This window comes from Carcharhinus amblyrhynchos, unplaced genomic scaffold (genome assembly GCF_965287045.1).
Source record: "Carcharhinus amblyrhynchos unplaced genomic scaffold, sCarAmb.v2.hapA chromosome_261, whole genome shotgun sequence".
In the NCBI taxonomy this organism is placed as follows: Eukaryota; Metazoa; Chordata; class Chondrichthyes; order Carcharhiniformes; family Carcharhinidae; genus Carcharhinus; species Carcharhinus amblyrhynchos.
In genome coordinates, this window is record NW_027650001.1 from 1080 (window position 1) to 15001 (window position 13922).

Consider the following 13922-nt stretch of genomic DNA (forward strand, 5'->3'; position numbering starts at 1 on the left):
TTGCTACACTCCCGGTGCCTGTTTGGGTACACCGAGGGAGAATTTAGCATGACCAACACACCCAACTAGCACATCTTTTGGATTGTGGAGGGGAAACTGGAGGAAACCCATGCAGACACGGGGAGAACGTGCAGTCTCCACACAAACAGTGACCCAAGCGGGTTCCTGGTGCTATGAGGCAGCAGTGCTAACCAGTGTGCCACCCAGGGAGTATTTAACGTAAGTATTAAGTATTTAACTTGTGTTTCTCATTGTCCAGGTTACGGCACTGACCGAGAAGCTGAACAAAGAACAGGAAGTCAACTCAAACCTGGAACATGCCAAGAAGAACCTGGAGCTGATGGTCAAAGAGCTGCAGGAACAGCTGGACGAGGCTGAGAGTGGGGCACTGAAAAGCAGCAAGAAGCAGCTACACAAGACAGAGGCACGGGTGAGATGTCCAGAGTGGAATAACTAACACTATATAATCTCCATGGAAACCAAGCTCTCAAACATGAATCACTAAGTTAATCAGCAGTTATAGCCAGTAATCAGGAAGGCAATGGAATGTGGGCCTTCATTAAGAGGGGGTTGGAATATAAAAGTAGACAAGTCTCACTACAACTGTACAGGGAATTGGTGAGCCCAAACCTTGAGCATTGCGTACAGTTTTATTCTCCTTTCTGAAGGAGGGATAAACTTGATTGGAGATAGTTCAGAGAAGGTTCATTTCGCTAATTCCTGGGCTGAGGGGTTTATCTTACGAGGAAAGGTTGAGCAGGTTAGGCCTATACCCATTGAAAATGAGAGAATGAGGTGATGTTGCTGAAATCTATCAGATTCTGAGGGGGCCAACAGGATAAATGCTGAATGTTTCCCTTTGCCTGGGGAGTCTAAAACTATTACAGATCGAGATAGGATGAACTCAAAGGGTTAGTTTATTTGCATACATAAGAACATAAGAAATAGGAGCAGGAGTAGGCCATCTAGCCCTTCGAGCCTGCCCTGCCATTCAATAAGATCATGGCTGATCTGTCGTGGCTCAGTTCCACTTTCCCGCTTTCTCCCCGTAACCCTTAATCCCCTCGCTTATCAAAAACCCATCAACCCGCGTCTTAAAAATATTTAGCGAGGCAGCCTCCACCACTTCAACGGGCAGAGATTCACCAGAGAGTGAAGAAGTTCCTCCTCAACTCCGTTCTAAACCGCCCCTCCCTTTATCTTGAGGCTGTGCCCCCTAGTCCTACTGTCCTTTCTGAGCGGGAAGAGTCTCTCCACCTCTATCCTATCCATCCCATTCATCATCTTATAGACACAAAAGGAAGACAGTGATATTGTCACTGGACTAGTAATCCTGGAACCTAGGTTCAAATCCCACCACAGCAGATGATGAAATTTAAATTCAACAGAATCCTGGAATTAAAAGACTACTGATGACCATGAAACTATTGTCTATTGTTGTAAAAAACCCATCTGGTTCACTGATGTCCTTTAGGGAAGGAAATCTGCCATCTGTACCTGGTCTGGTCTACCTGTGACACCAGACCTGCAGTGATGTGGTTGACTCTTAACTGCCCTCTGGAATGACCTAGTAAGCCACACAATTCGGGATGGGTAACTATCCCAGCCAGCAATGCCCACGTCCCATGAATGAGCTTAAAACAAACACACAAACATGGGAGGGTAATAACACTCACACAGTAAAAGAGGAATAGAAATTAGCCATGAGGATATCTGTACCTATTTTATAAAAATACATAGTGTGAGGCCTTAATACCCAGGTACAGTCAAGAATTTGATTTTATTATTGTCACATGTATTAGTATACAATGAAAAGTATTGCTTCTTGCGTGCTATACAGACAAAACGTACCATTCACAGAGAAGGAGAGTGCAGAATGTACTATTACAGTCAGAGCTAGGGTGTAGAGAAAGGTCAGCTTAATATCAGATAGGTCCATTCAAAAGTCTGACAGCAGTAGGGAAGAAGCTGTTCTGGAGTCAGTTGGTACATGACCTCAGACTTTTGTAGCCTTTTCCTGACCGAAGGTGGAAGAGAGAATAAGGAGGTGAGGAGGAATTTCCTCTCTCTGAGTGTGTTTGGAATTCTCTCCCCCAGACAGCAGGAGGCTGGGACACTAAATATATACAGGGCCAAGTCAGACAAATTTTTGATCGATGAGGGATTATTGGGGATAGGCAGAAATGTGAGGTTAAGGCCACAATCAGGTCAGCCTTGATCTTATTGAATGCTGGAATAGGCTCGAGGAGCCGAATGCTTACTCCTGTTCCTTTCTCTTATGTCTGTGAGTTCTCGTTGTGCAGCACACATGGAAAACCCGTGCCCACTGTTCAGAGTCCACTAAAAATTATGCTTATTATCTATAAATTATACAAGCAATAGTGCACTTATTTCACTAGTGAGGCTCCAGGATGGCACATCAACAGTTTGTGTGTGGCTTTAGTAGCACCAATGTTGGCACAAGTAAACGGCCCCAAACACAGCCTGGTCCTCAGTATATTAAATACTAACATGGTGCATGTAACCCTCCACTCCCCCAAAACCTCCCCAGCAACTTCCACACATTCACACTTGGAAAACCTCACAGCCGAAAGGCCAGGAGACTTCTATTTGTTATTGAGCTGCCGGTTCAAGTGAGCAAGCTGAAATAAAATGTGGGAATGATTTTTCAAACTGCAGATTCAGGCGTTGGAGGAGGACATTTCCACTGAGAAGAAGAAAAACGCGGAGTTACAGAGAGGAATACGGAAGCAGGAGCGTTGTGTTAAAGAGCTCAGCTTCCAGGTAACAGACTCTATCTTCACCTTGCTCCAATTCTGCTGTTCAGAGTGAGACAGACAACACAAGACACATCACAAACTGCCATGAAGATAATACGACCTGCCCAATGGTGTAGCTAACGCCACAGACCACCAACCTCTTCCCTCCCCCCACCCCCTACCCCTCTCTGCAGACCCTGCTCGTCCCTCTCCACTCTGCACGTCCCAGCTCTCTGTCTCTCTCTGTGCCCAGATTCTTTCTGTGGTGTTAACAATGGAGTCTACTATCAGAAAAAAGATATTCCATGTGACTCCAGGCCCATATGGATGGGAATATATTTTTAAAAATTAATTCACTCACTAAATGTGAACAACCAGTAAACAACTTTGCGGATATGATTGGCCAGGTTGAGGTGGACCGTCTTAGGCTACAAGAAGATATAGATGGAACGGTCAAAAGGGCAGATAAATAGCAGATGGATTTTAGTGTGAAAAGTGGGAGGTGACACACTTTGGAAGGAATAATTTGACAGGAAGTACTCAATGAATGGTAGGACACGAGGAAGTTCTGTGGTGTTAGTCCACAGGTCTCTGAAGGCAGAAGGGCATGTTAATAGGATGGTGCAAAGGGCAGATGGGACACCTGCCTTTATCAATCGAGATATAGGTTACAAAAGCAGGAAAGTCATCTTGGAGTTTTACAGAACTTTGGTGAGGCCACAGCTAGAGTACTGTTTCTGTTGGAGCACAGAAGACTGAAGGGCGACCTGATCGAGGTATACAAGATTGTGAGGGGCAATGGACAGAGTGGATAAGGAGTAGCAATTCCCTTCAGTTGAAGGATCAGTCATGAGAGGGACATGGATTCAAGGTGAGGGACAGGAAGTTTGGGGAGATGTGAGGAAAACCTTTTATACCCAGAGGGTGGTGACAATCTGGAATGTGCTGCCTGGGAGGTGGTAGATGTGGGATGTCTCACATCCTTTAAAAAGTATCCGGATGAGCACTTGGCACACCATAACATTCAGAGCTATGGGTCAAATGCTGGCAGATGGGATTTCGTGGGAGTTCGGGTTCTAAAGTGTTGGTGCGGACTCGATGGGCTGAATGGCTGTTTCACACTGTAGTATTCTGTGATTATTGGTGATGCCAGCATTAATTGTCCTTAAGCGAATGTTGGCAAGTCATCTTCTCACATAAAAATCTGAGTGAATGTTTGTACGTACTAGGCCCATACAGCAGAGCCTTTTCACCGGGCTAGTAATCCAGGTCCCGGAACCTAGATCCACCACACCAAATGGTGAAATTTGAACTCAATAGAATTCTGGAATTAAGAGTCCATTGATGACAGGAAACTACTGTTGTAAAAACCCATCTGATTCACTAATGTCCTTTGCAGAATGAAACCTGCTGTCCTCCCCTGGTCTGGCTTACGTGAGTCTAGAGCCACAGCAATGTGGTTGACTCTTAACTGCTCTCTGAAGTGGCCTTGAAAAACACTCAGTTGTATCAATCACTACAAAGCCTCAACAAAGAAATAAACCAGATGGTCTATCTGGCACTGAACTAGGCTTCAGAAGAGGCAATGGGAAAACAAACAGCCCTATCAAACCTGCAAAGTCCTCCTAACAACTGGGAGTAGGATCAAAATTGGGAGAGCTGTCTCATAACTCGTCAAACAACAGCCTGACAGTCAGTTTCATGGAATCATACCTTAAAGCTAACACCCTAGATACCACTGTTACCATCCTTATATTTCCGGTCCCACCGGCAGGAGGGGCCTAGCTGAGGTGGAAACACTGTGGTATACAGTCAAGAGGGAGTTGCCCTGACAGTCCTCAACATCGACTCCGGACCCATGAAGTTTGGGTGGCACGGTGGCTAGCCCTGCTGCCTTACAGCACCAGAGACCCGGGTTCAATTCCAGTCTTGGGTGACTGTCTGGAGTTTGCACATTCTCCCAGTGTCTGTGTAAGTTTCTTCCAGGTGCTCTGGTTTCCTCCCACGGTCCAAAGATGTGCAGGTTAGGTGGATTAGCTGTGGTAATTAGCACAGTAATTACCCGGGTTTACAGGGATAGGGCCTGGGTGGGATTGTTGTCGGTGCAGACTCGATGGGCAGAATAGCCTCCTTCTGCACTATTGGGGGTTCTATGATTCTTTGAAATCTACTATCCTTACCCACTCTGGCCTACAGGTAACTCCAGATCCACACAGGCCACCCACTTCAAGAACAATTAGGGATGGACAACAAATGCTGAACTTGTCAGCAACACCTATATTGCTTGAAAGGTTACATCTTTAAAACAGTTACTAATCACTTTGTCCCAGGTTATAAACCGAATACTGTGCTGTTGCTGGGTGTGTGGGCAGCATGGTGGCACAGTGGTTAGCAATGCTGCCCCTCAGCGCCAGGGATCTGGCTTTGATTTCCAGCTTCGATCACTCTCTGCACAGAGTTTGCACATTTTCCCCATGTCTGCTTGGGTTTCCTCCCACAGTTTAAAAGATGTACTGATTACATACATTGGCCATGATAAATTTTCCCTTAGTGTGCCTGAACAGGCGCTGAAGTGAGGCGACTAGGGGATTTTCACAGTAACTTCACTGCTGTGTTAATGTAAGCCTACTTGCGACACTAATAAACAAATTTAAACTTAATGCTCAGAATTCTCAGTCCTATGACACCACTCCTGCAGCTGAGGAGGACTGGAAGCTTTCCAGCCTCTACAATTTCACCCGTTACTTATCTCAGCATCTTTTGATGTATCCCACCCGGTTCTGGTGACTTATCAGCTTCGTGTACAGGCAAGCTTTTTAACAAGTCCTGACCTATCCAACGTCTCAACTACCTCTGATGACTTTACCAAGGAAGAAGATGCTGCCAAAGGCAGATTGCAAAGTATTCATGTAATAATTCAGTCCCACATATAAATCCCTTTGCTTATCCCAAATCTGTCCTCCTCTTACAATTAAGATGCCTATAGTGGATTTTTAATTGCTTTTATCTTAGCTGCCTGCCTCTTCTTTCACTCTGCTGGTTTAATGTTGTCACCTGTACTGAAAATTCAATAACATGGAATGTTTAAAAATAAAGATATCAGACTCCTTTCTGTGGTAGCTGAACTGACAAGATGGGACTTTCCAACTCTGCTCCCCCGGCCCATTTCCCACAATGGAGGTAGCTTGCCAATGGAGTGGTGTCATAGGACTGAGGGATCCTCCGCTTCTGCCAACGTCTCCAGAGTTTTATACGCCTCTGCTGCTGTCTGTGCCTTTGGCAGAACCTCTAGCTCTTGCCTGTGGGAGCGGGGAAGGCTAGAAAATCCCACCCACAGTGTAACTGTGGGGGTACATTGCCTGACTGGGCAAAAAGAGTGTCTCAATAAAGTCCCCAGTCATTACATTGCAATCTATAATGAAACGCGAGAGCTTATTCTTCCAAAAGATTTTAATTTTTCACAAAAATCAATTATATTTTTCAACAGTCTGAAGAAGATCAAAAGAATTTGAAAAGGATGCAGGAAATCATTGATCAAATGGATCTGAGGATCAAGAACTACAAACAGCAAACTGAGCAAGCAGTGAGTATTCTCAGCTTGGGTACGAGCAGGCAGAGTGATATTTTTTATTTATTCATGCAACATAGGCATCGCTGGCTGGCCAGCATCAACAGCCATTCCCTAGTTACCCAAGGACAGTTAAGAATCAACCACGTTGCTATGGATCTGGGGTCCCATGTAGGCCTGACTGAGTAAAGATGGCAGATTTTCTTCCTTAAAGAACATTAGTGAATGAGCTGGGGTTTTCCAATAATCGACAACGGTTTCATGGTCATCAGTGGGTTCTCAATTCCAGATTTTTTTTTATTGAATTCAAATTTCACCTTCTGCTGTGGCAGGATTCAAACCCTGGTCCCCAGAACATTAGCTGAGCGTCTGGATAAATAGTCTCACGATAGTACAACTAGGCCATTGCCTCTCCTATCTCACCGCAAGGTACTCATGGGCAGTGAGTAATTGCAACGAGTACTCGTGGGCAGTGCGTAATCTCAACTCAGGTACTCGCAGGGTAACAGAGTAATCTTTACTCTGGCAGTGATTAACCTTTGCCTGATGACCCCTTTGACTATTGGAGCAGTGATCCTTTCTTAGGTGAGGGTCTGTTAGGCATTAAGTGTTGCATGTCAGGCTCAGAAGATGTTCAAGATTTAGTCTGCAAGTTGACAGGACAATGAATCATTTGTGAGTTACCTATCAGGAGGGTATTAAGATTGACATTTTCCTATCATCTGTCTATGCTAGCAATATCAAACACTCAGAATTGCTACTGATAAAGATATTTTTCTCTATATAAAATTTAATATGATAAACTAGGAAAATATCTGTGTGTGCACTGTTAGTCCAGCCTTCCACTGTGTGTAGATTGGGTATATTTTATTCAGTAAGCACAAAGCATCCTTGTATTCAGAGAGGATGAACTGAAACAAGGCCATGTTCAGCAAGGTGTAACTTGTGAGTGCGTCAAGCAGAGATCTGCTTACCAGATCGCAGACATGACTAGATAACGATGCGAGCTGTACGTTTCCCTGGCTGCAGGAGGAACAGGCCAACGTTAACCTCTCCAAGTTCCGCAAGGCGCAGCACGAGCTGCAAAATGCACAGGAGCGTGCGGAGGAAGCAGAATCTCAAGTGAACAAGCTGCGGCCAAAGGCAATACAGTTCTCGGCCCAGGTAAAGAAGTGAAAAGTAGATTTTAGATTCTTAGAGGGGAAATTTCCACGGGAATTGTAGCAGGTGGGAGGGGGGAAAACGGGGGCCAGACCATGCAACAGTCTGGTTGTGGGGTGAGGGTAACTGGAAAATCTCACCCTTAGAGTTTTACAGCACTAAAGAGGCCCTTCAGCCCATCATATCTGTGTCAACCATCAAGCACACATCTATTCTAATCTCATTTCCCAGTCCATAATCACGAATGCTCATCGAGATGCTTCTTGAAAATGTTTTTAATATTCAGGATGGTCAGAATTGAGAGACTTTTGAATATCAGTCCACACTGGCACCTGGTAACCAGAGGCTACAACTAAAACATACGCAGTGGACATGGAAAAATTGAAAAGGAATTGTTGGTATCAGCAAGGCCAAAATATCACGACAACCTGATGTAAGGATGGTGGACAGAAAATCCTAGGATGTAATTTTTTAACCACTTGATATCTAAACAGGAGGCTGGCAAACGAGTAAGGCTACCAGCATATTTACATAACCAGGAGTAGGCAACTCACCCCCTCAAGCCCACTCCACCATTTAATAGATGATGAGGAGATGCTGGCGCTGGACTGGGGTGGGCACAGCAAGAAATCTCAACACCAGGTTGAAGTCCAACAGGTTTATTTGGAATCACGAGCTTTTGGAGCACTCACCTAAGGAAGGAGCAGCACTCTGAAAGCTCGTGATTCCAAATAAACATGTTGGACTTTAACCTGGTGGTGTGAGACTTCTTACGATCATGGCTGATCTCATCTCAGCATCAACGTCACTTCCCTGTCCATTCACCACAGTCCTCCCAACCCTTGCTAATGAAAATCTGTCCAACTCTTCCATAAATTTAGTCAAAGTCCCAGCACACTCCATGCTCTGGGGTATGTGTCTGGTGCGGTGGATAGAGGGGAACTGGTGGATGTGGTGTTTCTCAATTTTCAGAAGGCGTTTGATAAGGTATTGCACAAAAGGTTGTTACAGAAGGTTAGGGGGCATGGAGTTGGGGGTAAGGTGTTAGCGTGGATAGAGGATTGGCTGTCAAATAGGAGGCAGAGAGTAGGTATCAATGGGTGCTAATCTGATTGGCGGTTGGTGACTAGTGGAGTGCCCCAGGGATCGGTGCTCGGGCCTCAGCTATTTACCATTTATATAGATGATCTGGAGGAGGGAGCTGAGTAGAGGGTGTCAAAATTTGCTGATGACACAAAGATAAGTGGAAAAGCAAATTGTGCGGAGGGGGTAGAAAGTCTGCAGAGGGATCTAGATAGGCTGAGCGAGTGGGCGAGGACCTGGCAGATGGAATACAATGTTGGCAAGTGTGAGGTTATCCACTTTGGCAGGAATAATAGTAGGAGGGATTACTATTTAAAGGGTGAAAAGCTGCAGCATGCTACGGTGCAGAGGGACCTGGAGGTCCTTGTGCACGAATCGCAAAAACCCAGTCTACAGGTGCAGCAGGTGATCAGGAAGGCAAATGGGATGCTGGCCTTCATAGCGAGGGGGATTGAATATAAAAGTAGGGAGGTCTTGCTACAACTGTACAGGGCACTGGTGAAGCCGCAGCTGGAATACTGTGTGCAGTTTTGGTCGCCGCATTTGCATAAGAAGATTTTGGCCTTGAGGGAGTGCAGAGGAGGTTCACTAGGCTGATACCGGAGTTGAGGGGGTTGAATTATGAAGAGAGGCTGAATAGACTGGGCTTGTACTCGTTGGAGTTTAGAAGGACAAGGGGGGGGATCTTATTGAGACGTATAAGATGATGAAGGGGATGGATAGGGTAGAGGTGGAGAGGTTCTTCCCGCTCAGAAATGACAGCAGGACTAGAGGGCGCAGCCTCAAGATAAGGGGGGGGTGCAGTTTAGAACGGAGTTGAGGAGGAACTTCTTCACTCAAAGGGTGGTGAATCTCTGGAATTCTCTGCCCGTTGAAGTGGTAGAGGCTTCCTCACTGAATATATTTAAGACGCGGGTAGATAGGTTTTTGGTAGGCAAGGGGATTAAGGGTTATGGGGAGAGGGCGGGAATATGGAACTGAGCCACTTCAGATCAGCCATGATCTTATTGAATGGCGAGGCAGGCTCGAGGGGCTGGATGGCCTACTCCTGCTCCTATTTCTTATGTAGTGAATTCCACAAACTGACCACCCTCATTTCTATTTTCATTCTGCCACCTGTAATCCTAAAACTCTGACCTCTTGTTCTGGATTGCCATACAAGAGGAAACATCCACTCCATGTCCACTTTGTCATGGTGGTTTATAGCATGAAACAGGCCCTTCAGCCCAACTTGTCCATGCTGCCTTTTTTTTAAACCACTAAGCTAGTCCCAATTGCCCATGTTTCTCTATACCCATCTTACCCATTCACCCTCCGTGAAAAAACTATTCCTCTGGACCCTTTTGCATCTCTCCCCTCTCAACTTAAACCTAAGCCCTCTGGTTTTCGACTCCCCTACCTTTGGGAAAAGATGTTGACCAACTGGCTCATCTATGCCCCTCATTATTTTATAGACCTCTAGAAGAATACCCCTAAGCCTCCCATGCTCCAGAGAAACAAGTCCCAGTCAACCCAGTCATAGAGGTTTACAGCATGGAAACAGGCCCTTTGGCCCAACTTGTCCATGCCACCCTTTTTAAAAACCCATATGCTAGTCCCAACTGCCTATATTTGACCCATATCCCTCTAAACCCATCTTACCCATGTAACCGTATAAACACTTCTTAAAAGACAAAATTGTACCTGCCTCTACTACGGCCTCTGGCAGCTTATTCCAGACACTCAGCACCCTGTGTGAAAAAATTGCCCTTCTGGACCCTTTTGTATCTTTCCCCTTTCATCTTAAATCTATGCCCTCTAGTTTTAGACTCCCCTACCTTTGGGAAAAGATATTGACTATCTACTTTATCTATACCCCTCATTATTTTATAGACCTCTACAAGATCACCCCTCAGCCTTCTATGCTCTAGAAAGAAAAGTCCCAATCTATCCAGCCTCTCCTTATAATTCAAACCATCAAGTCCTGGTAGCATCCCAGTAAATCTCTTCTGCACTCTTTCTAGTTTAATGATATCCTTCATATAATAGGGTGACCAGAACTTATACAGTATTCCAAGTTTGGCCTTACCAATGTCTTGTACAACTTCGGCAAGACGTCCCAACTCCTGTATTCAACGTTCTGATCGATGAAACCCAGCATGCTGAATGCCTTCTTCACCACTCTGTCCACCTGTGACTCCACTTTCAAGGAGCTATGAACCTGTACACCTCAATCTCTTTGTTCAATAACTCTGCCCAAAGCCTTACCACTAACAGAGCAAGTCCTACTCTGGTTCAATCTACCAAAATGCATCACCTCGCATTTATCTAAATTAAACTCCATCTGCCATTCGTCAGCCCACTGGCCCAATTGATCAAGATCCTGTTGTAATCCAAGATAACCTTCTTCACTGGCCACTATGCCACCAGTCTTGATGTCATCTGCAAACTTACTAACCATGCCTCCTGTATTATCATCCAAATGATTAATATAAATGACAAATAACAGTGGACCCAGCACCGATCTCTGAGGCACACTGCTGGTCACAGGTCTCCAGTTTGAAAAACAACCCTCTAAAACTACCCTCTGGCTTCTGTAGAGATGCTGGCATTGGACTGGGGTAAGCACAGTAAGAAGTCTCACAACACCAGGTTAAAGTCCAACAGGTTCACTTGACAGCACAAGCTTTGAGTGCCTTATCATCTTTTACATCTCAATTAGATCTCTCCTCATTCTTCTAACCTCTACAGCATAGGCCTAAACTGCCCAATCTCTCTTCGAAAGACAAACCCCTCATCTCTGGGATCAATCCAGTGAACCTCCCCCGAACTGCCTCTAATGCAACTACATCCTTCCTTAAATAAGGGGACCAAAACCGTGCACAAAATTCTGACTGTGGTCTCACTAATACTTCTATACAGTAGCAGCAAATACTTCACTACTTTTATATTTGATTCCTTTAGCTATAAATGCCAAGATTTCCTTTGCATGTATGTATCTGGGTCAAAAAGGTGACAGATGAATTGCAAAATAAACTTTAATTTTATCGTCACTTCTAGGGTAGCAGCTGATGGAGTGAGTGCAACATGGCTTCATGACTGGCTGGGAACTGCCATGTGTTGCTTACCCTGAAATACTAGCCTCGACTGCAAGTCACAGAGATCCTGCTGGAGATATTATTCCCTTGCTTTAAAATCATAGATCACTGGGGGAAGGGGAGACCTTGGTTTTTGCTAATAGATTGCAAGAGTTACTTTAAATACTTGAACTGTTGTTCAAAAAAAATCAAAAAAGATGACAAACGCTGGTTCTTTCAACCACGTGTGCTGAATGTGATTGCCTCTCCCGGGTATAGGCTGTTTTAGTATTTCACACAACTCTGCCCAATCAGGAAAACACACACCTGCTCAGCTGTGGTGTAGAAGTTAAAAAATGTTCAGATTGAAGTTTCATGTTTGGAAGTTAAATTGTGCAGAAGCTAAAGTTTTATGCATTTTCTGTACAGTAGTAAAGAAAAGCTTACAGACCTTCAAAAGGGGTCAGTGTCTGCTATTTCAGCATGAACGGGCTAATCTTCATCTGTGTAGTCCCCATAACATTCTGCTTTTTGGCTATGCAAATGAAGGATTAGCAGAAGTTAGTTTTTCATCGAATGAGAAAGGGCAAAAACCCAGGATTTAATTGGTGAATATGTATACAAAAAGGAGGATGAGAAAAACTGCTTTGTTTCTGGTTTGCTGTAATCAACTATAATTGCTAAGTTGTTTGTGACTTCAGAAACCCTTGCGGGACGATTGCAAGCTGGTTTCCCCTTGTGCACGAGTCATTAAAGGCCTCACATCAGATTACGCATGGTGTCTAGCGCTATTTGTACTCAAGTCGACTAAGAGTGCTGAAGGTTGCTGATACCCAGGATCTCTGACAGTGGCTCATTGGTAGCACATTTCAGAGTCAGGAGGTAGTAAGATCCAAACACTCATTGAGAGAGGACATAGCTTCAAATTAAAGGGTGGTAATTATAGGACGGATGTCAGAGGTAGGTTCTTTACTCAGAGGGTAGTAAGGGCATGGAATGCAGTTGCCTGCACCAACTTTAAGGGCGTTCAAATGGTCAGTGGATAGGCAAATGGATAACATTGAGATAGTTTAGGTTAGAGGGTTGGTTCCACTGGTCAGCACAACATCGAGGGTCGAAGGGCCTGTACTGTGTTGTAATGTTCTATGTTCTAAGAGACTTCTGCCAGGCTGTCCCAGTTCCAAAGGATCAGGGCATTATTACAAATGTTATCTTTCACAGTGTTTAAAATCAGGCTGTCCTCATCTGCCATTGCCTGAGGTACTGTAGATAGTAAAGGTGCCACTGTTTAAAGAGTTGACTTCTACATTTTGGCCAATGTTTATCCCTCCACCAATATCCTCCATCAGATTAACTGATTAATTGCTGTGTTACAAGTGATGAGAGGATGTGAAAGCCATATCAATGCACATCCTTTCCTTGCTTGTTACAGGACTGCCCTTCCCTTGTGAGAATACAAGTTCCACTAATACGTCCCAGTAATTCAGTGTCTTTGGGTGAGGGAGGAGAGAGGGGTGCCTGAGTATATCTGATCTGGGTACAGAATTGGGAAAATAACTTCCCTCACCTTAGAGAGCAAATGTTTACAAAAAGGTAAAAATGTTTACAATAGCCCAAGCTAAAGAAAGTGAAACAAAACATTGCAATCAAACCTGTTCTCAAAATCACAGATTTGTTATGGTGCAGGTGATGGCCACTCTGCCCAACTAATGGAATGTTCTAGCCCAGCAGCAGGGCTGGTAAATGTGGCAGGCTGGACAAACGTCCATCGATGTGGATGGAAACCCCACCAGCTTTCTGAATGAAAATTCACAGTGCCGTTCTCCCATCTCCTCCCTGCACATTCTGCCTTATAAGCCAACAGACTAATTTCCCTCTTGAACACTTTGATTGCACCACGGACTCAGGCAGAGCCTTCCATACCCTAATTACATTTAGCCTCATTTCCCTTTCGCCAGTTAATGACAGGTCACAACCAGGACTTTCAGCTACTGTGTAACCAGTTACACATTTCCAATAGTTTTTTTTTATAAGTTACATACGGCACCTTTAACATGATAAAAACACCCTCAAGCTTTTCACGGGAGCATCATGAGCAAAATCAGAAACCCAACCACAAGAGGAGGTATTAGGGAAGAAAAGCAAACTTGGTTAAAGAGGTAGATTCCAAGCAAAATCAGAGTTTTATAGAATGGTTAGGTAACTCTCTTCTCCTCCACCCCCACCAGTGCAGCCCATCAAGTCTACACTAACTCTCCAAAAGAGCATCTTACCCAGGCCCACCCTATCCCTGTA

The 13922-nt window shown here is 44.7% G+C and overlaps 1 protein-coding gene across 1 annotated transcript; it reads left to right on the forward strand.

The window, feature by feature from the left end:
* Positions 1-263: 263 nt before the first annotated feature.
* Positions 264-12567, forward strand: LOC145338945 (myosin-1-like). Its single transcript, XM_080183349.1, has 5 exons — positions 264-430; positions 2680-2784; positions 6247-6342; positions 7357-7491; positions 11611-12567. Exons 1-5 carry the CDS (start codon positions 341-343, stop codon positions 11620-11622), a joined length of 438 nt encoding a protein of 145 aa, XP_080039475.1. The 5' UTR covers positions 264-340; the 3' UTR covers positions 11623-12567.
* The last annotated feature ends 1355 nt before the right edge of the window (positions 12568-13922 follow it).

Bases quoted from the DNA above. Each gene is read 5' to 3' on its own strand.
- LOC145338945 (XM_080183349.1), top strand. From the start codon at position 341: ATGGTCAAAGAGCTGCAGGAACAGCTGGACGAGGCTGAGAGTGGGGCA. The intron at 2,785-6,246 runs GTAACAGACTCT...ATTTTTCAACAG, and splicing joins TTAAAGAGCTCAGCTTCCAG to TCTGAAGAAGATCAAAAGAA. The intron at 6,343-7,356 runs GTGAGTATTCTC...CCCTGGCTGCAG, and splicing joins AACAGCAAACTGAGCAAGCA to GAGGAACAGGCCAACGTTAA.